The sequence below is a fragment of the Schistocerca serialis genome, chromosome 2, assembly GCF_023864345.2.
Source record: "Schistocerca serialis cubense isolate TAMUIC-IGC-003099 chromosome 2, iqSchSeri2.2, whole genome shotgun sequence".
NCBI classification, from domain to species: Eukaryota; Metazoa; Arthropoda; class Insecta; order Orthoptera; family Acrididae; genus Schistocerca; species Schistocerca serialis.
The window spans coordinates 1,087,823,525-1,087,850,138 of NC_064639.1; the positions used below are offsets into that span (position 1 = coordinate 1,087,823,525).

Sequence of the window (26,614 nt, forward strand, 5' to 3'; positions counted from 1 at the left end):
TTTTTGCATTATAGCCTTATACCTAAATATTTCTATTATCTATCCCATTCCCTTAAGTGGCACAAAATGCTTATATTATATCTCCAGATTTATTTACTCATATTCAAGAATTCATCTATGCTGTAGAAGGAGTTGTGAAGGAGGTATGATTTCAATTTGTTTTTGAAACTATTACTGCTGTCTTCAGACATTTTATTTCATCTGGTAATTTATCAAAAAGTTTTATAGCAGCGTATTTTACCCCTTTCTGTGCCAAAGATAGGTTAAGTAAAGGATAGTGTAGGTCTTTCTTTTTTCTGGCATTGTAATCATGAATGTCGTGTTGATTTTGAACTGGTCCCTGTCGTTGAGAAAAAATTTCATTACTGAGTAAATGTACTGTGAAGCAGTTGTGAGAATTCCTAACCTTTTAAACAGATGCCTACAAGATGTGCGACTATGAACCCCACACATTATTCTAACTACTTTCTTTTGAACAGTGAATACCTTTTGCCTAAGTGTTGAGTTGCCCCAGAATATTATTTCGTATGACATCACAGAGTGGAAGTATGCAAAGTATGTTAGCTTACTAATTTTTACATCCTCAAAATTGACAATTATTCTGATTGCTAAAAGTTGCTGAACCTAGTCGCTTTAGGAGATCCAAAATATGACTTTTCCAATTAAGATTCTCATCTATATGTACACCCAAAAACTTAGTATACTCTACCCTGGCTACTGACTTCTTTTGATGTGTTATGTTTATTGAAGGAATTATACTTTTTGCAGCAGAAAATTGGATGTACTGTGTTTTTTCAAAGTTCAGAGCAAGCCCATTCGCAGAAAACCAATTAATGACTTTTCCATAGACCTTATTTGTATCCTTTTCTATCGGACTTTCTTTTACTGGATTAATAATTATGCTTCTATCATCATCAAACAGTGTCAGAGTTAAAATTCAGAGAGGAGAAATAAAAATCTTGAGGTTTGCCGGCAACATTTCAAATCTGTCAGATACGGCAAAGGACTTGAAATATGAGTTAAATGGAATGGATCGTGTCTCGGAAGCAGGTTACAGGATGATCAAAGAAATTGAATTAGATTACGAAATTAGACTCTAGAAGCAGTCAATTGTTTTGTTATATGTGCATCAAAGAAACTGATCATGGCTGAAATAGGGAAGATATAAAACGTAGACTGGCAGTAGAAAGAAAGGCATTTCTGAGAAGCCTGTTAGTTAACATCTAATATAAATTTAAGTGTTTAGAAGTCTTTTCTGAAGGTATTTATCCGAAATGTAGCCTTGTAGGGAAGTGCAACTTGGACCATAAGCAGTTCAGACATTAAGAGAGAAGAAGCTTTTGAAATGTGGTGATAGAGAAGACAGCTGAAGTTGAGATAGTAGATTGTGTAACTAGTCAGGAAGTGTTAGGTAAAATAGGGAGGAACATTTATGGCAAAGCTTAATAAGAGAAGGGATCAGCTGATAGTACATTCTGTGACATCATGAAATCACCAGTTCTGTAATGGAATGAAGCGGTGATGGGGGGGGGGGGGGGGAGGGATTAAAACATCGTAGAGGCAGACCAAGACTTGACTTTAAAGCAAGCAAATTCGAAGAAATTTCAGTTGCAGTAGTTGTGCAGAAATGATGAGTCTTGGGCAGGGTCAAGAGGAGCATCAAAACTGTCTTCGGACTGAAGACAACGACTATCTCAACGTGATACGTACAAAGACACTGACAATTTCTAGTTTATTTTATAAACTCTTAATCCAACCACGCCGTTTCTAATGCGTAATATGTAGATCGATAAAATGGCACTAGAAGACTGGGCATCAGAACAGTGTGCTCACAGTAAACAAGTCGTTCAGATTCTAGCACTTGAATGGTCAGAGCCATATGTTCGTACTTACCAGTGGCCGCCGCTGCTTCCGCTCCTTCCTCGTTGACTTCGATGAACGCCTTGTGTATGACGTTGCTGACTACAAGTGGTGCATCACTGATTCCAGTGAAGTTAGCCTTGCGTATGTCGAACATATCCACCATGCCATGCTGAAAAAAAAATACAGAGAGGAAGATACTGTTAACTTCATAGAATACGTGAAATAACATTTTTTTAAAAAACTGAAATAAGCAAAATCCTGAAGCAACTGGTTCCTAGGATTCACAGGTGAGCCCATCGCTGGCACTGCAAGACGAATGCAGGAAGAAAAACAAAACGAAACAACGAATCTCTTGAGAGCATACTGTATACACTGAAAGGAAATACGGTTGCGGTATATCAAAGTTCTCCTAGGCTTAACACAGTCCACACAAAGAAATTAAACACTTTATTTGCTCCTGTTCTTCACAATTGGTCTCTTCGGGGTCCACCGATAGTCAAAGATCTTCTCAAGTTAAGTACTATTTTCCCAAGAAGTTTTTAAGTTACTGACTGAAATTATTGTATGCATTTAAGAACTTTATCATACAACATAAATGCAACATGCTAAAAGTTTTCACGTGACAGATGGTTTATTATTTATTTTGAAAAATGTGAGTTACGGTGCCAGTATCTACTCAAAATGGCATCGATAATTACAACGTTTCTCAAGCAGGAAGTTCGTTCACAGGAATTGCCACGGAAGAGTACCCCTTATCTTGTGCAATGTGTTACACAGCTTGCTGAGGACACTTACACCTGGTAAAATTTCTTCAAGTTCTCTTTCGTACTCCATTTTGAACTTTGGTAGGTACACGTGCACTGTTTGCCAGTATGTGTGGTCTGCAACGCCAAAGAGGTCTATGCCCCCTATCCTCCTCTCAGCAGCAAACAGACCGTTTACTCTCTTCGGCAGCAGAACCATCATAGAGAATCGCTCACCCTGTTAAAAGAAGAAGGAACATGTATTAAAAATATTCCTTAATATTACATGAGTTGAGGAACATGCAGATTGTAGTAATACAAAAAGGAAGCAACGTTACAGATTAGAGCTGTACATTAGTACGTTCTTAGTGTCATCTACACCTATACTCTGCAAACCACTAGGAACTGCATGGCATAGGGTACATCCCACTGTACCAGTTATTCGGGCTTCTTCCATGTCCACACACGTACGGAGCGACAGAAGAATGATTATTTAAGAGCCTCTGTGCGTGCCGTATGTCCTCACGAGTCCTGTGGGAGCGATATGTAGAGGATAAAATATTCCTACAATCGTTTAAGGCCGATTCATTAAACCTTGTAAGTAGCCTTTCTCGGGATAGTTTACATCTACCTCGTGCTGCCTTTCTCCGTATACCTTCAATATCCCCCGTCAGTAAGAGTTTGGTATAGGTCCCAAACATTTAGCAGTATTCTAGGATGGGTCGCACCAGTGATTTGTAAGCCATATCCTTTGTAGACTAAGCTCATTTCCCTAGTTCTCTACCAATAAACCGAAATCTGCTACATGATTTATGTCACTATTCCACTTCATGTCCCTACAAAGTGTTACACCTAGGTATTTCTAACAAGAGAACCTCGCCATCGCACCCCTCCCGGTTTAGTTATAAGTTGGCACAGTGGATAGGCCTTGAAAAACTGAACACATATCAATCGAGAAAACAGGAAGAAGTTGTGTGGAACTATGAAAAAATAAGCAAAATATACAAACTGAGTAGTCCATGTGCAAGATAGGCAACATCACGGATACTGTCAGCTCAGGAGGGCCGTGGTCCCGCGTGAGCAGCTGCGGAACGAGATGTCTTTGGTTCAAATCTTCCTCGAGTGAGAAGGTTAATTTTTTATTTTCAGACAATTATCAAAGATCAGGCACTCACACATAATCAACTTCGCTCTCCAAAATTCCAGGACATGTTCAGATTTGTTTGGATATATGCAGGATTTGACGGTCTACACACGGACAAATTTGAAAACGTTAAAAACATATGTTTTGACAGAGCACAGGAAAGCTGTGTGACTGTGAAACTGTTGCATTCATTTGTTGCAGTTTATGTGACACTCTTATGTTTTCATCACTTTTTTGGAAGTGATTATCACATCCACAAGAAAACCTAAATCGGGCAATGTAGAAGAGTCTTTTTACCCATTCGCTAAGTGTACAAGTTAGGTGCGTCGACAACATATTCCTGTCATGTGACGCACATGCCGTTACCAGTGTCGTATAGAATATAAAAGACGTGTTTTCCTGTGGAGGAGTCGGTTGACCTATGACCTTGCGATCAAATGTTTTCGTTTCTCATTGGAGAGGCACGTCCTTTCGTCTACTAATCTCACGGTTTTGAAGTGCGGTCGCAAACACACACACTAAACTTATTACAGTGAACAGAGACGTCAATGAACGAACGGACGGATCATAACTTTGCGAGAATAAAGAAAGTAAAATTTTCACCCGATGGAAGACTTGAACCAAGGCCCTCTCCCTCAGGAGCTGCTCACGCTAACCACGGGACCACGGCGCTCCTGAGCTCACAATATCCTCAATGTTGCTTATGCTCCGCATGGACTACTCAGTTCGTATATTTTGCTTATTTTTTTCGTAGTTCCACACAACTTCTTCCTGTTTTCTCGATTGATTTGTGTTCAGTTTTCATGGCCTATCCACTGTGGCAACTTATAACTAAATCTGAGAGGGATGCGAGGGGGAGGTTCCCTTGTAAGAGTTGGCCGAGTCCAACTGTGTCTTACTGACATTATAATCATCGTATCCCATGTTTTGTTTTTTTTAGTTTTGTAAAGTGCATGATTTTGCATTCTGAACGTTTAAAGCATGTTTCCAACCTTTTGCACTTTGAAATCTTATCAAGGTCTGACAATGTTTATGCAACATATTTCTGACATACATTATGTGTACCTGCATCGTCAGCGAAAAGTCAGATTTCTGTTAACACTCTGTTAACATGAACAGAAAGGGTCCAAACACACGCGGAGTTACCTTCGTTCAAGGTAACTTGCTGGGTCCTGCCGAAACATCACAGACTTCGCTTGATACACATACGCAGTTGTATTTTTGATAACAAGCGTTGAGGTGATACTGAGCCAAATCTTCTCCAGAAATCGAGAATTACTGTACCTACCAAACGGCCTTCATCCATGGCTTTTAGTATGTCATGTGAGAAAAATACGAGTTAGATTTAACACAATCTATACTTCAGGAATTCGTGCTGGTTCGCTTCGAGTAGGTCATTCTGGTAGACATACTTCATTACGCTTGAGCTCAGAAAATGTTGCAAAATTTTGCAGCAAATGGATTCGAGGCTATTGCTGGGTAGTTTTGAGGAACCCTTGAGCTATCCTTCTTGTACACGAATATGACTCATGATTTCTTCCAAGCAATGGGCACGGTTTTTTGTTCGAGGGGTCTACCAAAGAGTATAGCTGTGAGAGGGGCTGACTCAGCCAAAAATTGGGTGAGAATCTGCAGGGATTCCAGCTTGGAGTTGTCAGCGATAAGAGACAAGGAACGAGGAGTGAAATAAAGACAGAAATCGATGTGAGGTGCACGACGAACGTATCAGTTGACAGGGAGGCTAAATTTGGCACTAATGGGCTACGGCAGCAGACGACCGATGCGAGAGCGTTTGCTAACAGCACATCACGACATCGCCTGCGGCGCCTTTCCTGGGCTCGTGATCATATCGGTTGGACCCTAGACGACTGGAGAACCTTGGCCTGGTCAGATGAGTCCCGATTTCAGTTGGTGAGAGCCGATTGTAGGGTTCGGGCATGGCACAGACCCCACGGAGCTATGGACCCAAATCGTCAACGAGGCACTGTGCAAGCTGGTGGTGCTTACATAATGGTGTGGGCTACGTTTACATGGAATGGACTTGATCCTCTAGTCCAACTGAACCGATCACTGACAGGAAATGGTTATGATCGGCTACTGTAAGTCCATGAAAGGTGGCAAATGGTCTCTATGTTCCAAAACAACAGTGTTATATCACCGGACCACAATTGTTTCGCGAGTGTTTTGAAGAACATTCTGTACAGATCGAGTGAATGATTTGGTCACCCAGATCGCCCGACCTGAGTCCCATGAAACATTTATGAGACGTAATCGACAGATCAATTGGTGCACTAAATGCTGCACCGGCAACTCTTTCGCAATTATGGACTGCTATAGAGGCTGCATGGTTCATTATTTCTGCAGGGACCTCCAACGACACGTTGAGCACCTGTCACATCGAGTCGCTGCACTACGTCGAGCAAAAGGAAATCCTCCACAATTTTAGGAGGCATCCCACTTCTGTCACCTCTATTTCGCTCATCTTTTGAGTGGTATGAGAATTAAACTGGGATAATACTTCAGGTACTGCTTCATAAAGGAAAATTTGAAAATGGAATTATACATTTCAGTCTGTGCTTTGCTGCCTGCAGTTTCAGTTCCTGTCTTATTCGCGACTGACTAGACACTATCTTCGGTGCCACTAATAGCCTTTACATACGACCATAATTTGTTTGGCTTTTGTAAAAGATCTTTCGACAATACTCTGCTACAGAAACCAATGAAGGCTTCATGCATTGCACTCTTGACAGCAAAGCTAGTTCCATTCAGAACATTTATCTATAGCCCGATACTTCGCTTAATACCTATTACGCAGTAATCTGTTTCGTTCAAACTTTTTTTTTTTTTTTTTTACAGTGACTGCATACCATGAAGGGTCCTTCCCATCGTGAACTGCTCTCCTGGGTATGTATCTATCCAGTTCGTGATCGACTATTCTTTTAAAACACAAAGGAAATACAGGCATCGCGTTCGAGCGGGCATTGATTGAAATGAATGGGGAAAGTTGAAAATTTGTGGAGAACACAGGGCGTGGCATTTCCCCGATTCACGTACGAGTTCGACCCTGGTGTGCACCTGCACTGAAGACATCACTGGCTGCCCCGGGGGGGGGGGGGGGGGGGGGGTCCGAAAGGACAGACACCACGTATATTTCTTCAGTGCAGATTCACGCCAGGAACTCGGAAATCTTACGGGAATCTGCGAAATGTAGGGAGCAATGAGGATAATAATGGGCTAGGGGCACTACGTTAGTAGTGTGTGGATAAGTTGAGCATTTGGGTCTCACCGGAGGCATGCTAGGGGGCAGTTGCAACCATTACTATGTCCGGATGGCTTAGGGCGCCGGCACGCTAGGTCAGCGTGTTCGGTCAGAGGATGAGCTGATCTCTGTAGTAAAAAGACTAAGTGAACAGGTCAACGATGTACCGGATCATATGTCATGAGATGTCCGCCCCGAAAAAATACACCGAAAAAAAAAAAGCTTTGTGGTCAGAGCATCTGACTAGTAAGCAGCAGGGGACCCGGTTCCGAATCCAGATACAGCATAAATTTGCTACTTTCCCCACTGATTTCAATTACTCCCAATAACAACCCACTGAGGAGGTTATTGCAGTCCCAATTGGTTCTCCAAATCAAATACTTTCGGTTAGCGTTGTTTACAGTGTTTGTTTATTGTGTCTTGCTGTATTAAAGAAAATTAGTTGTTGTATTACCCTGTAAGGCAGGAGAAGAACCTGGGAATCCAGCTGTGGCAGGTAAGTGTACTTGAATCTTTCCTTTACAAACATCATCTCCACATTTGTTGCTCGTTCCGAATGGAAAAGCATCGGCGAAGTACTCGTTTTCTCGAATTGTTTTACCCATTCTCCTTTGAAGTAAACTGCATTTGCTATGACCATCCGAGTAAAACATGACAGAACACCTGTAAAGTCACAAAATATTAAACACACACCACTGAATCAAATGTCTTTATTAGCGACAAGTTAAATTACATGTGCGGGGAAAAATACCTGCATCCTGCACAATGCATTACATTTTTCTGAGAAACACACATCAATATATTACGCTGTTTTTTGCAGTCAGTTTAGTTCAGATTTATGAAATGCAGAATGTGTACTAGTACAACTAAGCCCACAACAATATGAATAACTGCAACACCTTTCACTTTCACACAACAACATGTTAATAATATTTTAGTGCTCGTCCCTACGACGTTGTTTCGGCGATGCTAAAGGGATTCTCAGTACGAAACTGCTTTGGTTTCTTTCTAATTATATCATTTTAATTAACTGCTAATGTAGTTTGTCATTGGTTATGTAACTTGCGAACTCAGATGCGATATTTTTATACATGATGTAATGGTAACATCGGAACTCTTTATGATATGGGGACCAACATTTACGTACACAGAAAATATTAGATCCCACGGGTTCCCCACAATACTTGTCAACTTGACTGAAGAACGAGGAGGATAAACACTGAATGAGTGATTCAACCGGCTGCGAATATGATGAGGGGCCAATATCAACAGCTAAGACAGCAAAACACCGCATGGCACTGCATTCGTGTATTTACGGATATGAAGTAGATTTTGGCACGTCTCAATACGACAGCTTCCCAGCTTGTAAAAATGGTAGCCTGGCTGAAAGTCACTTTTACACTGAAGCTCTGTCAAGTTCAATCGGTTAAAGCCCAAGAAATACGAAGGATACTCTCACCTTCTATAATATCGTCCAACTATTGGCACGACTCTTTACCTACCACTTCCTTCGATAGTATCTATGCTATTTTCTGACTGGTTCGAGAAATAAAAACGTTAATTAACCTATTTTCCTTTTTTCCTTAAAAGAACGAAGCATAGAATAAACTGCATTTTTCGTAATACGTTTGTTTAACTGTATGACGTTTCGTTGGCACACGAAATGTAACATAGTTTCAGCATGAGGAGCTTCTACTCATTCTGCTGGGTACGTGAGGTAACGTCACAGCGGTAAGTTCCCTGTGCGATGAATAGGGTGGCGTGGTTCTTTTATCTGGTCACCAAGACTTCCGCACCTATAATAGTTAGATTCTCGTGTTAAGTGTTGCGTGTAGGCGCTAGTGTTTAGAAGAAAGCATACATGAGATGAGAACTAAAGTCCACTGAAACTGGATGTGTATAGATTGACGGTAAAGTCGGTTCTTGGTAAAATATTTTGTATATAATGAAAGGAAGCACTCCCCAGGAACATGTCACCAAAGTTCAATTCAGTTCACTTTCTTCTACGAAAGATTGCTGTATTTTCTAACATAGTTCATTAGTTACTGTGTCACTCATTTTATCTTAGTTAAATAATCTTACACTGCGGTTTTCGTTGACATAATTCCAGTTGTTTTATTCCTAAATCTAACATTAACAAATTTCGTCTTTGGAAGTGGAGAGACTCGGCAGCTCCACGAGTTTAAAACTCTCTGATCCTACAAAAATTTCACTCTACCACATATTTATCTTTGTACCTGATGATGACATAACAGCCGATACCGGTTTGTGGGATAAATAATAAATATTGTACAATACCTCACCACTGTTGTGTGCATTTTCATTTATAATCTGTACAGTTAAATATGAACACGTCAATTTACATTTTCACTGATAAAACCGAATAACCTAACAGCCTAACCTCTGATAATAATGACAATTATCTTATGATTGGATGGTTGTTGGATTTTTTCGGGTGTGTGTGTGTGGGGGGGGGGGGGGGGGGGGGGAGGGGGCAAACAGCGAAGTCATCGGTTCCATGAGGTAAGATGGCAGAAATCAAGAAAGCAGCAACACAATCAGCATAGTCCAGTCAAGGAGAAGAGAAATCGGGCAAACAAAGAGGGAAAAGGGACGTCAGGGCAGCAGGAGGAGGAAAGAACAGGAGGGGGTGGTTGGAAACGGGGAGAGCAGGGTTTTCCAGAAATTCTACATGTCGTGGGGCGCCAGCACCGCCACCAACCCTTTCCGACAACCACACCATACCATCATCACGATACAACAGGGACGACACCAAGAGAAGAAGACAAGAGAAAAGGGGAAATAAAACTGCACAACAGACCACACAAAATGTAGGCAAAAGGCGGGAAGAATTTGGTTGGTGTGGAGGCAACGTCAAGGGCTCCATAACCGACGCCTACGTTAAACGAGGGACTCAAATTCCAGAGGAAAATTCAAGGACTTAGGACATAACCATGTGAGTCTAACACACAAGACAAGGAAGGCAGCAGGGTATATTTGGTGTGAAGGGTCAAAAGGTGGAGACAGACCAGCAAAATACGGTTCACCGTGGGTGAAGGCCCACATCAAAAAGGGGGGGGGGGGGGGATGGCTCATTACAGAGTAAAACATCATGGGTCAACTTAGTATGACCAATATGAAGACAGCAGAAGATAGTATATTCCGCTGAGACAGAGGGAAGAACGTCGTATGGTGGAAGTCTCCTTGATTTCAAAAAGCTGATTAGACATGGGGGGTAGCCTCCCAAGAATTGGCCCCAGAGGGTACACAGAATGGGGTGTAGGTGGCCACCTCCCCAACCAGATGATGAGCAAGTTCGTTAGCTGAGGTACCTATGTGGCCAGGAACCCAAAGGAAATCAACCAAACAAGCAGCATCAAGAAGATCAGCGAGAAGGTTGTGGATGGCAGAGACCAAGAAGTGATGGGAAAAGTTCTGAGCAATAACAAAATGGTTCAAATGGCTCCGAGCACTATGGGACTTCACTTCTGAGATCATCAGTCCCCTAGAACTTAGAACTACTTAAACCTAACTAACCTAAGGACATCACACACATCCATGCCCGAGGCAGGATTCGAACCTGCGACTGTAGCGGTCGCGCGGTTCCAGACTGTAGCGCCTAGAACCGCTCGGCCACCCCGGCTGGCTGAGCAATAAACTGAAGGCCTCTTATTGAGTCCACACATAACCAAACACAGGTTAGTGATGACTATTTAATGAAGCAGAGGGCCTGGTAGATAGCCATTAATTCCACAATGGAAACCACACACATGGCTGGCAAGAGATGGTGTCTGTGCCAATGGAAGATGTGAAGGCAAATCCCACATGATCAGCAGACTTACAGCCATTGGTGTAAAAAACAACACCCTCCTTAAATTCCCATAAGAGTGTTCAAAACAAACAACAGAACACCAATGGGGTGATGGAGGCTTTCGTACCCTATAAGACATCCATCCAAATCCAGGTCTGAGGAACTAACAAAGTGGGGGGTGGTTGGGGGAGAATTTAGGGGAGAGGACAAGGAGGGAAGATGGAAGTCACTGTGGAGAGGAGCAAGGTGGGGCCCAACTGGTAAGCCCACTGAAGGGCAAGCAGCAGGCAGGCAACGGGCTGAAGCTATGGAAAGATGGAACAGGAGGGTTGTGCAGGAGGAAGTGGATAGTGATAGCATAGGAAACCAGGAGCTGCGACCGCCAAATCGGCAGGGGAGGGATCCCAGTGTCAACAAGAATACTATCGACAGGGCTAGTGCAAAAGACACTGGTGGCTAAACGGGGCCACCATGGAAGAGGCAACTCATCCATAGACAACCATAGTCCGGATGAGACAGAACTAATGTAAAGATGGAGAAGGGTTGAACAATCTGTGACCCAAGAGCTGTGGGCAAGGAAGCGATTGACAGTGAGTTTATGTAAACAGCCAAGGTTTAGATGACGAATATGGGGCAACCAATAGCCATGTTCAAAACTGTGTGAAAAAAAAGAGATCCAAGAAACTGAACTGGAGGACCATGGACAGCTGTTGAGTGTGGAGGTAGACCTCCGCATCAGGATGGACTATAGCACGGCGGCAGAAATGCACTATGCTCTATTTAAATGGAGAGAACTGAAAACCATGTGAAACTGTTCGCATGGAAGCACACCAGGTGGTACACTGGAGCTGTCGTCCTGAAGAGGCCACCAAGTGGGAGCTAGCCCAAACACAGAAATCATCCACATACACAGTAGTGGTGACCAACGGTTTGGCAGAGGACCTAAGTACTTTAACAGCAATGAGAAGGAGGACACTTAATATGGAACCCTGTGGAACGCCATTCTCCTGGGCCCATGGAGAGCTGAGAACAGTGACAACTTGGACTCTGAAAGATCGGTAGGACAGGAACAGTGAATAAAACCTGGGAGGTGGCCACGAAGCCCCCACTCACGGAATGTAGGGAGGATCTGATGGCATCAAGCTGTGTCTTAGGCCTTATGAAAAAAAGATGGCAGCGCTGAGAAAAGGATTGCCCTCCTGAAAGCTGCACTGGTAACAGGGTAAAAGCTCATAAGATACAAGGATCTAATTGAGTTAACGAGCATGCGACATTGGTCAGGCTGACTGCCCAATAACTATCAAGATACGAAAAGGAGATACTGGCGGCATGGAGGATTGACGTGTTGAAATAAGCGATTCCATCCGGAATCAGGGCCAGGAGCTTAGTCATGGGAAGAAGAGAGGGTCAGAGAAAGCTTCCATTCAGTAAAAGATTCATTGTAGGAGTCCACTTGCCAAGGGATAAAACATAAGCAGGAAGCTTCAGCTCACTATTTCCAGAGGAGAAAGATGGCTGGATAGGAGACTCATGATAATGTCATCGCAAAATGGGTTGCGATATATTCTGTAAGAACTGATGTATTTGTACAAAGGCCACCTGGAAGGCCCAGAATGGGAGACTGCCGTTGACAACTGTGGAGGATGTGGAGTGGGGCCTACAACTATGGTGGATGAACAGTAGAATCAAGAGATGACATGAAGCATTCCCAATACATGTGGTTGCCCTCTACGACTAAGTGATGGGCTTTACGTGAAGACGTTTAAAGGTAAGAAAACTGGCAGAGGACGAGTGCCATGTAAGATGCTGCAAGTCACGACGACGATCACAGATCGTGGTAGCAACAGCCATGCTCCACCATGAAACAGGCCGACGGCGAATCAGGCCTGTCAAGCACGGAACAGCAGAGCTGACAATGTGGTTTATGTTATCAGACAAATCTTGGACGAATTCGTCAATAAAGCGTGACAAAGAAGGTGCAAAAATGATCTTGGAGGTATTTAGAGGCCAATCAGCACTATGGAAAGCCCAGTGGAGTACCTTGTCATTGGGAGGCGTGGAGAGATTGATAGCTTCAACCAGAAGTAGTCACTACCAGTTAGGTTTCTGCTTGGCAACTAGTGTATAGAAGGAAGAAAGGGAAGGGAAGAGAGCGAAAGATCAATGGGAGAGAAAGTGCCATATGGGGCACTAACATGAGTAGGGAATCATTATTAAGAAGGCATAGGTCGTCGACTGCAAGAAATTTATCAATGAAGAGCAACTGACTAGACGGAAAAGCACTGCTTCACAGAGGATGATAGGCATTAAAATCCCCAAGGAGGAAGAAGGGAGGAGGGACATGCTGAAGGAGGGCTGTTAGGGCAGCAGATGTAGGTGGCCTTTCAGGAGGGAGATAGAGACTGCAAATCGTGAGTGGAGAGTCCAAATGGACCCAGAAGGCAACTGCTTCCAATATGGTATGAAGTAGGATCCATGTATTAACAATATTCGTATGGACCAATGCGCAAACCCTACCAGACACCCTCAAAGGGCCGACCCTGTTCCGACAGGAATCACAGAACCCTAGAAGGGTCTGTGAGTAAAGTGAGATACCTGGAGAACAAGCTGCCACGTAAAAGGCAATAAGGGATTGCAATTCTGGGAGGTGGCAATAGTATTCATTAAATTTCCATGGATTGGGTGTCGAAATGGGAGGCAAATGGGCTGGAACCAATCACACCACTGTCTGCCACAAACGTGGATGGGGTGACATCCATAAATAAGAGATCAGACAGAATGTGACAGCACCTCTGGGGGCACCGGGAGGCCTTGTCTGAGATTTATGTTTCTTCTTCTCCTCTTTCATAGACTGAGGACAGCAGGGCACAGGTAGAGCAGGCTGCTGCAAGATCCGGAACCGAAAGAGAGCGAGTGACCTTGGGACACATAGACTGTGTGCCCTCAGGCCGAGTTGCGGTAGCAGGCCTCTGGCCTGAGAGACACCAGGGGGAGGTGACCAGGAGGAAGTCCCGTCACCAGCAGACACCAAAGTAGGGGATCACTTCTTCATCCAGGGAGGGGAGCAGCACTCAGAGTGGAGAGCGTGGGAACCACAAGATGGGAGGAGAGGAGAGTAAGGAAGAGGGAGGGAGGAGGAGGGGGAAATGATGTAACAGAGGTAAAAGTGTAAGTCATCAATGCCAAGGGGAATCTATCATATTTCTGACAAGCCTTATCCTTATACTTTTGTTTGTTATAAGCAAGGCAATATGACAAGCATGGAAAGTGTTTGTCATAACAATTAACATACATAAGCACATCCATCATGGAGTGGATGTCCACATTGCCACATAGGGGGTCCACTGTACATCAGGAAGATGTGCCCAAAACGCAAGCACCAAAATCACCTCATCGGTGGTGGGATGTATGGATGCATGTCATGCTGATAATACGTAACTTTGACTTTGTCTGGAAAAGTATCTTCCTCAAATGCTACAATAAAGTCGCTGGTATATGTGCAATTGTCCTAATCAGCTTTCTGCACATGCTGAACAAAATGAAAGCCCTTTCGTTCCAGATTGGCTCAGAGTTCCTTATCAGTTGAAAGGTGAGGTACCTATGAAAAATGACTCCCTGAACTATATTCAAAGACTGCTGAGGTGTTGTAGACACTAGCATGTTGCCAAGATGATCACAAGCATGAACGGCTGAAGACTGGGCAACAGAAGTAGTTTTCATCAACAGCAAAAGCAACCGCATCTTACTGAGAAGATCCCTTCACCAAACTTGTCTTCGATATTTTCCATAAAAAATAACGGTTTTGTGGCGGTGAATGCGTCCCTATCCATCCTAGTATAGACCACGTAGAGGGGAAATGTTTCACCCCAAGCTGGCGAGCCTGGCCCTTCTTCCACTGTGTAGCCAGGGAAGGGAAGGCTGCAGGGTCATAAAAATCTGCATTCAATGATCCGTTACCAAACAGAGAGATGGCCATAGAAGAAAGGCCAGATTTTTGGAGCTTGATACCTTTCATATGCAAAGCATCCTCTCTGACACCACCCACTCTGATCAGGGGCTCTCCCCATGGGCGCCACCCAGCTGCAACGAGGACCACTTGTCACGGTGGCTGTTGCTGGGAATTCCGATGCCACAGAATGGTAAGCAACCACTCCTAGCCATACATGGAGAGGCAACAGCTCAGGTATCAGAAGTGTGATCCCTGTGTTGTCAGGGGGTTCAGCCAGATGGGTATATAACAGGCCCACCACATGTGCTGGTGGCCTAGCCATGCTTAGGGGAAAGGAAGGAAGAGGGGATAGTAGAGGGGAGAGAAATACACGCTGTGGACGCTAGGGAGGCAGTTCTTCCCCAAATGGCTCACACTGCAGAGAGAAAAATTCGAAGTGGGGGTCATATCCCAAAGAGGGACTAAAACTGCCAAAAAAGGGAGGATGAAAAAGAAAAGGATAGGGGAACAAAACCTGCAAATAATACAGGAAACCAAGCTGACAGGCAGGCCGACATAAGTAAGAACACCGAGTGAGCAGAAGAAGAGGACAGCGGGGAAGGAGCGATGTCGGGAATGGAGGGGCAAGGGAAAGGAAATCTAGCGCAGTAAGGAAGAATGAGCTGCAAGAGCTTGGGAACCAGGGCCACATGGACACCAAGCACGAACTCACAAAAGACCGTGAGCCACCTCAGGGGACAATTATGTAATGGATAAGCTGATCGATTTTTCTGTTATGGGAGTCGTTACAACGGATTTCTGGGCTGATCAATAGCATTATGCTCGAGGGATGTAGATTTAGCAATAATAAAGGTCAGTGTGAGTATGTAGTTGTAAACTGATGCATTCTACTTAGACTGAATGGGAAATAGTTACTAACTTCGTCTTACACGTTTGCTCACGTCTGATCTCAACAGAGGTCCAGCAGATCGAAATATCGTACATTATCGTAGTGATCTGCGCTCTTGGTACGCAATGCAACACACTGGCTGGCACAGTACGTGCGAATGTTTATAATTGGTACACTGTAATTTTATGTATTGACTTCTTGGTAAGAGTAAATACCGTTCGTTGTTAGTTGGTATGATTTAACCATTTACTGAGGGTCAACCTACATCGATGAGGAGACAGTCAGCCCATATTATACTCCTCCATCGCAACTCTGGCTCTACTACAGTTTGACAAAATTAGTTTAGTCAATGAAGGAAAAGTAAGGGAAAAATTCGTGCAGTCGCAAATTTTTGTACAGTGGCAGGAGGAGTGTCATGAATAATGCCTACAAATCCTGACAGGTGGGTTGAAAACATATTGGGGGGGGGGGGGGAGGGGCGAAAGGGAGGGAGGGGATTTGTAACTTTTTGCGTTTTTCTTTGGTAACTAAAACCGCGGTTTGTATCGCAGATGTATCCCAGTGTAAGGTTTTATATGTTTTTTGCTTTTGCAAATAATTCTCCTTTAGTACACTGTAACAAAGTTGAATGTACGTACTGCATGAGTAGTAAATAAGATCCTTGACCCTGTGTTTGGTTTTATCTCTGGTTCACTTGCTAGTCAGTCAGTTGGGCAGCGCTGGGGCATTGTTAGGTGAGACAGAGCAGCGAGCAGTCGAGTTTTTAGAGGAGGAGATTATTTGATACATGTAAATCTAAGAGAAATTATCTGGAGCGTTTTATTGCGGAGATGAAAACTCTTTTATAATACTTTCTCGTTCTTTATATTGATGGAGAAGTTTCCGGAGGAGTTTTTAAAGGTAACCACCACAAGCGCAAGAATGAAGTATTTGTTGGTCAGAACTATTTATCCAAGGGCATCTTTGTCCCTTACATAACTAATATCATTCACGTTTAGGGTTAATTTGATCTCTTTGTTGTCACTTTATCACAAGTAATGCAGCTGCTTGAAGTGTTTAAATTTTGCACTGAGATAATTTTGTAAATGTTAGAGCCTTCTTATGTTGTGCGATCTTTTTAGCAATTATCAAGAGTTTGATTTCTCAAGACCGATTTTTTAAAAAGTAAAACCCACCTCCATGATTCATAATAAAGTTTTGAATATTTTGTCGTGTGCGCATTGCACTTTACGCCACACGAAGTCACGGATTGTTTCTCACAACAAAAAAGAAAGAATTAAGCAGTGAGTAGTTTATCTTCCTTTAGATGCTGCATCTGCTGATTTGTATTTGCTTTCGAGAACATCAGTAATCGAGAGACAGAAACAGCATGCTGGGCAGCAGGTGAGTCCTTTTTGTTTCAGGGCAGATCTCACCTTGCATTCTTGAGCGGAACTGTATAGCAGGGTTTGGCAGGTGTCGTGGTAGCAAGCAGATTAATTTCCGGTGAACAGTATTGGTAATTTCAAGCAGTTACTTTCTTCCGAATAGAACAGTAATTTATTTTTGTGGATAATCCAAGTTAAACATTGCACTTAGAATCACGCAATGTTCCTAATGTACTTCGGTACTCAGTTGTAACTGTACCGTTTCCACTGATCACAAATTTAGTTTCTTTCGACATTTAGTTTGACTCATTTTCTTGATTTCAAATTTTGCATTTCATGAAGTTTAAAGTTTTGGTCCACTACACTGTTGACATGCGCAGCACAAAGCCAACTAACGACAGTTTTACTCAGCAATCGAACACGGTAACTAAAGGACACTTTAAACGAGGGGAAAGTTTTTGAAATTCATATATTCAGTTTTCTCACATAGAGACAACAATGTATAGGAAGCTTACACCAGTACGATATTAAATTACATTAAATTTCCTATAAAAAAGGGCCTATTCATTTTATCTCTAGAACTAATAGTTCCGTTTTGTGGGGGATGGAAAAAATCTCAGATTATTAAAAATAGTGTTTTAGGTATAAAATTAATTTTTACTGGTAAATGAAGTTGGGTAAGAACAAGTATTAAATGTGTGTACCAAGTCCAAGTGCAGTAGAGCTGTGTTAAGGAGTAAGTTCTGTTCTTGGGGTGTAACAGGGTGGAGGCACTGAATAGTAGACGCACGAGGGAAGACAGGGCATAAGATAGTGATCATGTACCCCCTTCGTACATAGGGCTGCAAACTGAAGAGCGAACAGGTGGCTCCATTCTCTACCCCACTACGTCACGGGGAGCAACAACAGGGTTTTTTACGAAGTTGTAACGACCCTCCGAAGTGCGCCTTATAAATCACTGGCAGATATGCCCAGGGGTTGTTTACTTTCCACAAAAGAGATTAACACTACTTTGAGGGTCGATATGAATTACAATACTAACGCAGAAACGCGTATAGACAGGAACTACGTAAAACTCTTCTCCGCGTTTTACACAGCTAGAAAAAAATTGATTCTTAGCCATCCTGTGCGGCAGCGGCGTTCTGCGAAAGGTGACATCTTCCTACGCGAGTGCTTCTAGATTTTGAATTTACAGGCAGACTGTAACTCCCTAGAACTTCAACGAACTCGTGTTTCTGTAGCGGAGATTTTTCAGTTGTTCAGTTACCTTTTACGTAAAATTCGTAAACAATGGCTCAGAAGTGTTTAACCTGTGAGTGTGATGACGTCAGCGACCGATGTGGTACTGATGGGAAAGGAATTGAAATGGTGAATGTCGTATTTTGTACTGTATATCGTCGACAGCCTATTGTAAAGGCTGTAATTGTATTTTAGTCACTTGGTGGTGAATTAAACAATGACAGAAGTTAACTTGTTTCACTATCGAGTTACTGATATACAATGAATCTTTTCCAATCACGAACTGCTGTCACTTGTAGAGTTGGCTACACCGAGTGGAGCCACTAACTACACATCCACAGTGTAATTTCCAAAGTGGGTGGTAGTATGTCTGATTGAATGTGCATGTCTAAGATAATTATCTGCTGTAATGTACTGCTGTACTTGTGTTTAAGTATCTGCAGTTTCCTAACACCTAAAGGGATCCAATTTATGCCTCTGGGCCTCTTCAGATGTTGGGAGAGCTGAGGCTGGGTTGATGGACTTGATAGCCCTCGTGCTTTGTGAAGTATTCGGTGGAGACAACAAAATCGACATTGTCGAATATATATGGACAACATGTTACACTATGGACATGCTCTTCTGTGTGGTAGACAGTTCCAGCTTTTGTGTTTTTATATAATAGCCGACTTAAAGCAAGAAATACGTACTCAAACTGAAAATTACTGTGCTGTATAGAAATGGGCACAGTGAAGTTATTTTGTCTACTCATATAAGAGTACTCGACAGACAATGCTGATCAGGTATAGTCAAACAGTAAACTGAAAAGCGAGTAGCATCTGTGGTGGAGCGAGTTACCTTTCTGGAAGAATGCTATTGTAGTTGCCACTCTAGATGATTAATAATTTCCTTTCTAGCAGTGTAGGACAATGTGCAGCCATTTACGATGATTCTTTCTACATACACATCCTGCGTAGGTATTATCAGTAGTTCATATCGATAATCTTTGTAATGTTGACACAATTCGTGGTAAATCAACACCCTCTGGGCATATTTGCACACTGTGTCTCCAGTGATTCGTAAGGCGCGTTGCAGAGGGTCGTTATAACTTTGTGAAACACCTTGCAGTTGCTCTGTGTGAGGTAGTTGGAGTAGATAGAATGGGGAACCATCTGTTTGCTCTTCAGTTTTCAGGCGAGTGTGGGAAGTTCATGACCACAATCTGGGTCCTACTTTCCCTCGCACCCCTACTCCCCACTCTTCTCCACTTAGTCACATCCCCACAACACAATTTATCCTTTAATACGGTTCCACTGCACTTAAACATCATACACACGTTGCTTTTTTTAACCCTCTTCCTTTAGCAAACATATTATACCATTAAAACACTATTATTTATAATTTACAATTACTCAAAGCTGTGCAATGCTGGAACTATTGGAAATAGAAAAAAAAATTAATAGGGCTTTCCTTCTAGGCAATTTAATTTAATGAAGTACTGTGAAACATTGTCGCAAGAAGCCAAGGCTTTCGTTTCATTCAAGAGAAACAAAAAGTGAACCCTCCCCCACACCCACACACATACATAGACACACACACACACACACTAGCGGTCAGTATGTTTAGTATGTTTTTTCTCGGTACTCTCTCCTAGGACTGTACAAAAAATTTTAACTACACGTTTTCCTGTGATCGGCGTTTTTCGGTCTTCATTGACTGACTTCCTCGCCGCTTGACGATCTGTTCTTTTCCTAATCTCGATCTATGTGAGAAAAACATTATCCATGAGTAAGAGAGTCGTGGATGTATTGCAACCTGTTTAAATCCTTCATGAGGTGCTGAAAACATGTTGTGCATGGTCGAAAATGTGTTCTGCACTTTTTTTACATCTATTGTGAATTTTAGAAAATTCGTAGACTGCCAAATAATGTGAACTGTCACTTAAAATTACTTAAGAAAATAAAATTATTAGATTACAATACTAAATCTCTACAACTATTACTTCAGGAAATTTTTTTACAGAGCATATGTTTATATGAAACTTCTTGTTTCAAATGACAATTTTTGTCAATATTCAGAGTTGTGAGCTGGTCTCTCGATACTGCCAATGTGTCTTACAATTAGTGTGTGACATTCACGCATTGCGGACAAGGAAATTCAAATTTAGTTCCTTTTGATTATCAAATTAGTGAGTGAAGACAGTGAAGGCGCACGTGATAAACTTAGGTGACATGTGACAAACAGATTCATCTTTCTCCGATTTCGCTACGAATATCCACGAGGTTAATAGTTTCACCGCGTAATGCCAAGCTGAATGAGTGATCTATGTTTTGCTCAAATAATGGAAAATTTGTTATTGTGGATACTACGTTTTCCTTCTACTGTCTTCCACATAAGTAGGCTATTCTGTTTCTAAAGTATGTCAACTGCTGCCGACTGGTTTAATCGAGGCTACTGGACGTAGCAGCAATGAAATATTCATTATTCAACAATTAAATCCCATCTTGACAAAGAAATGTAATTAGATGGACTCAGAATTATTACCTATAAGGAAACGTGTCTTACTGATTGGGCCCACTCACAAGTCGAGTGCACTGTAGTGAGCTGAGTAGGACGAACGAAAAGGTGCCGAACGAATAAGGAAAGTGTGAGAGTAAGAAAAGGTGTAAGTGGGCTGCTTCTGTATTGGCAGCGCTGTGTAGCGCTTTGCATTGGATCTCTGACTGCGCTTTCTTTGTAAGAGACTCTGTGGCTGGTTGGACTCGGAAGTCAGTCGCCAGTAGTGAGGGAAGTACTGTTGGGCAGTTGGAGGTGAACAGCTAGCAGTGATGGATGTTAAATGTGAGAAGTTAGCATTGATGGAGGAAGTGTCAGCGTAGGCTAACGATCTGTGCATGTTCAACTTGCAGATTGAATATTATTCATGATTTATATACCTTTGTAATAGATTTCAATGACGATTTATATTCGTGTCTGAACTGTATGTCACATTATTAAGGTAAAAAATACATTATTTCGTTTGCTACAAAATCTTTCCTTTGCTAACCACATGCCTATTAGTAGTTAGCGTCATTAGTAGTTAGAATCTTTTATTTAGCTGGTACTATTGACGCTCGCTGTATTGCAGTAGTTCGCGTAATGAAGGTTTTTGTGAGGTGAGTGCTTAATGAAATGTTACGATTTCTTTTTAGTCAGGGCCATTCTTTTGAATTAATTATTTGAAGTCAGTTTTTTTTTTTTTTAGCAGTCTTATTGCGTTGCGCTAGAATATTGTGGGTCTGGGTCAGTGCTGACATGATAAGAAAAAGTAAAGAGAAAGTAGGCTCAGTACGTTCAGTTTTACTCAGCTGTTTCAGAATTAAATAACACAGAAGTTTCAACTTCGCATTTCATTCAGCAATAGAAGCAGAAAAGAGTTTTAATAAAGAAGTTTCAAAGGGTGGACATGGTGGTACCGTTAGTACATTCCCCTCAAACTGTTTGTTGAGTATTTATGTTAATATAATGGTCTATAGAGATAACCTACTACTGTCTTCTTAATGGAACTCACGTGATAGAAGGCAGAATCAAATGCAAATGCTCAAGGGAAGAGGCGGCAGTGACTAACCAAAAATGGTACAATGAATAAAGAACGAATATAATTATTACAATGATGTAAGGTATAACAGAAAAATTCAAATTCAGTCTGAGCTACGAGGAAAAAAGTGATACTACTTCACTCGAAAAACTCTGTACCACGGAAGAAACTTGTCTTTTGAATTTAGTGCAGCATTATAATTACTCCTTTCACAGGACAGAAATTACTTTGACAGTCAACCGTGATTCCGCTTTGCTCTATTACACTTATCTCCTTATTTGCTCTTTTATTCCACTATCAACGAATAAGTTACTTTTGTGAGTATACAAGGTGATTTTTTCCACCGTGTACAAACTCTGGGAATCGATCGGTGAGAGGATACGGGACGAAAAATGTCTAATGAACGTATGTCCGGAAATGCATCGTTTCCATGCTAGATGCCATTTATTCAGTCATACATTATTACAGAGACTGCGGTTTAATACGGGCTGTACCATGCAGCCACAGTTACAGCATGCGTGGTTTCCTCTTTGACAGTGGTATTGTTCCTCATACGTCATGCCCCAGCACCCTCTCCCGCCTTAGTAATTGTTAATGTTGTGTACGGTTCACTTCTCTTGCTGACTCAGCGTTGTACACAATGGTTCCGTATTCGAATCGAGAGCTTGTCGAGAAGGTGTTTATTTATGGATTTGGTGTGCGTACTGTAAGACCTTCGGTACATACACCATCAGATTATTTGACTTGTCGCTCTAATGAAGTAGGCGAGTGTCAGCAATATGTCTCTTGGTCTTATCGTGGCATGTTTATCTTCTGCCGTTAGGTCAGACGATAGAAATGCCACTTGCACGCTTAGAGTAGCAGATTGACGGTGACCAACTTTAAACAGAACCTGATTAATTTTCACACACATTTATTAAAATAATAAAATCATAAACCTTACTTAACTTGATTCTGGATGCTATTTACAATTGACAATCTGAAGTTCCTTTGGTCTTGGTACGTTAACTTATTCTCACATATCTCTGATACTTGACAAAGTGTCTATTCATTTATCTTCATGGCTATGTACAGGAATATGATAATCTTATTAGGTGCAGACTGAAACTTGACTATAGACTAATGCAGACTGGTGCAGACAAATGCAGACTGACTAATCGGAGGTCTGTACGCTCGTTATAATACCTTGCACGTTCAGGTATCACTGCGCGAGTGTGATCCGCGGGGAGGAAAGGTTTTACGTTAGCAGCAATCTCATTGGCTGTGTTACATATTAATACGCGGATCGGCGGAAGCAGAATTTGGTCTGTCTCTATGGCAGCGCCATCTCGTAGTGCGGAGACGGACGAGTGCTGTGCCTGCGCTGTTGTGCTTAGCGGGGCGCGCTCTAGTGGGAAAGTTGTGTACGCGCCGACTACGCGGAACTATGTACACAACAATGGAAAATCAAATGGCAACGGACGGCGCGCAGCATGGTTGTATCCTCGCCGACAACAACCACAGCATTCAATTTTTGCAACAGTGTTTCGCTGTTTGTCTGAGACAGGACCGTTTCAGGAAGCAGGAAATCATGAAGAACGTTCCCGAAATTTTCTGACACCAGTCTCGGAGGAAAATGTGATTAACACTGTGTAAGGCGACCGCCGTGTCAGTACCGGGCAGTTGGCCCGCCGGTACAGGGTAAGCCAGACGACCATGTGGAACATTCTCCATAACAACTGTTACCATCCTTATCACTTACAGCGTGTGCAGGGCTCAATAGCGACAGACTTTCCACACCGGAAGCAGTTTTGTCACTGGTTTCTTGTTTTTTCACCAGGCAACTACGATTCCGGGATTCTGTGTCATCCATCTGATTCACAGATGAGGCCACCTTTACGCGGAGTGGTATCTTCAACTTTCATAACAGTCATCTGTGGGATAGTATGCAGAACCTCCATGGTATGCTGACAACGAATCATTAGTATCGGTGCAGCTCGAATGTGTGGGGCGTGATAATTGGTGACCGGTTTTTTGGAACCAGTCTTCCTTCGACGTCGCCTAACAGGCCTCAACTATCGGCGTTTCTTGCAGATGACTTTCCCTCCCCTGCTGGCGGAAGTGCCATTTACGATTCGAAGGGTTTTGTTGCTGCTACATGATGGTGCTCCAGCCCACTTCGCCATTAACGGCCGGGCGCATCTCAATCGTGCCTTTCCCTGGTAGATGCATCGGACGAGGGGGTCCAGTTGCATGGCCTGCTCGTTCACCGGATCTCAGAGCGTTCGAGTTCTGGTTATGGGGCCACCTCAAAACTATCGTGTCTGAAAAGCCCATTCAACATGTGGGAACACAACTGTGCATACACGCATGCGTTGAGGCACCTAGAAATCATTGTCAACACGTACTTTAACTGTGGCTGCATGGTACAGCTCGTATTATTCCGCAATCTCTGTAACTAGGTATGAGTGCCTTTCTAAACTTGATTATGGTACTTTGTGATCCTGCAAGCTCTATGCACATCAAGTACCTTGAGTTTACCTGGCTTTATTAAATTTTTTATCTTCCTTTGAGTTTTCTCTTCTATCCATCCATTAATTTGCGCTCTTGACTCTTCAGGTCGATTGAAGTCCAGTTCCTCGGCTCCCGAGTTGAATGCAGTAGCCGCATGTTTGAATTCGTTTTTTATTTTAAAACCGCGTTTCAAGAAAATTTCGTTAGCGATCTGAAGCGATACTTCATCGTACCCCTGAAAGAAACAAAAAGGTGATTAATATTTTGTTCTTCCAGTGAGAGACGAGTTTAACTGCAAATCAATTACAGAGGCCTCTTTTCTGAATTCATTTGAACATTTGCACTCTAGGAGAGGGAGAGGGAGAGAGGGAGAGACGCACCACGAAGGAATTATCCGAATGGGAGGGAAATCGGCACATGTGATGCACATGTGCAGCCAAACACACGATTACAATTTCAGAAGAATTGGATGATTTATTCAACAAAAAGGGCTTCACAAATTGAGCAAGTCAGTAACACGTTGGTCCACCTTTGGCCGTAATGCAAACAGCTATTCGACTTGATAATGCCGGCCGCGGTGGCCGAGCGGTTCTAGGCGCTTAGTCCGGAACCGCGCAGGTTCGAATCCTGCCTCGGGCATGGATGTGTGTGTTGTCCTTAGGTTGGTTAGGTTTAAGTAGTTCTAAGTTCTAGGGAACTGATGACCTCAGATGCTAAATCCCACAGTGCTCAGATCCATTTGGCCCATTTGAACTTTTCAATGACAGAACTGTCGGATGTCCTCCTGAGGGATATGGCGTCAAATTCTGTTCAACTAGCGCGTTACACTGTCAATATCCCGAGTCGGTTGGATGGCGCTGCCCATAATGCTTCAAACGTTCTCAATTGTGGAGAGATCCGGCGACTTTTTGGACGATCTAATGCGCCAGTTGAACATAATTGGACACGATACCCCTCAAGAGGATGTCCAACAACTCTATTAGTCGACGCCTTGCGTAAGGGCGAGAGATAGTCCATCGGGTTCTTGACTTGCTCAATTTGTGAAGCTCTTTCTCCTGAGTAAATCACACTATTGTAATTATTTGTTTGTCTGCACATGTACCTCACATCACCAATGTAGGTCACATTCGGATAAATTCCTTCGTGATGCGTCTTTTTGTCTTTGAGTGCATATGCCTGAATTATTTCAAGAGGTAAGCGAACTGGAAACATAAGAATGGACAAATCTCGTAGTCACAGAGTTCTACATAAAAAAGTTTTATACAGGGTGTCCCATTTATTTTGACCACCCTAAATAACTGTTTGTCCACATGCAAATTATAAAATGTTCAAGTAAACGTTCTTTAGACGTCATGGGGGACATCAATCAGCATGATTGCCTTCGTTGTAGCTTTGTTTTTTGCAAAGATATGAACAGCGGTATGACTCTTAAATGGCACCCTTTATTTTTTACTCGGTAATTCATTTCCTCTCCTAAAGACCTATTCAAAAATGTATCTCAGTGTACCATTCACTGAAACACAACGTTATTAACTACATAACACAACATTGACGTTGACGCACCCAATGCTTAGTGCAGGTACTGGGGGTAATGGAACACATCAACAGTGCTGAAGCTGACATAGGACAAATGTATACCTAAGTAGAATGCACGCCCGTCATTCCGTCAGCCACCGTCAGTTGAAGGTGTGTGTGAGTAGAATGTACACCAACGAAAAGAAGGTAGAAATGCTATTCATCTAAGGGAAATGTAAGTTAGCACGACAGTAATTGCAATACTATTTTCTTATGTACAGGTACATTTAGTACAGTAGTTTAGTCCTTTTAAATAGTATGATGTAAAGTAGGCAAACAGTAAAGGCTGTCCTTCCTAAAAACTGCATCGACATAATGTTTCTTTTATTGTTATAGAAGGTGGGCGAAATGCTACGCAGGCAGCGGAACTGTACAGAGAGCGATATCCTGACAAGAACCCACCTCCCCGACGGATGTTTTTTTGCCTTGTTGCGACGATTTAGGAAACGGGAAGTTTCAACCCACGACAACGCAATCGTCGTAGCACTCGCACAGATGAAGCTGCCGAATTTACTGTTCTCGCTTACGTTGCTATGAATCCACATGTGAGCATTCGACCGTTTGAACACGAGATTGGCATTCCGAAAACCAGAGTACATCGTATTCTTACGCGTCACCAGTTCCATCCTTACCATGCACACCTACATCAAGAATTTCGTGGGAATGATTTCCAGAATCTTGTACAGTTCTGTCAGTGGGCACAGCAGCAAATCCTCGCCAAGCAGA

General features: G+C 42.7%; 1 protein-coding gene across 1 annotated transcript in view; it reads right to left on the reverse strand.

Annotated features, from left to right (window-relative positions):
* Positions 1–26,614, reverse strand: part of LOC126456638 (serpin B6-like) — a 221,195-nt gene that overhangs the window by 12,842 nt on the left and 181,739 nt on the right. The window contains exons 6-9 of the mRNA XM_050092381.1: positions 24,341–24,548; positions 7,464–7,672; positions 2,659–2,844; positions 1,894–2,032 (exon numbers count right to left, since the gene is read on the reverse strand). Coding sequence (XP_049948338.1) covers positions 1,894–2,032; positions 2,659–2,844; positions 7,464–7,672; positions 24,341–24,548 — 742 coding nt within the window. The remainder of the gene's footprint in view (positions 1–1,893; positions 2,033–2,658; positions 2,845–7,463; positions 7,673–24,340; positions 24,549–26,614) is intronic.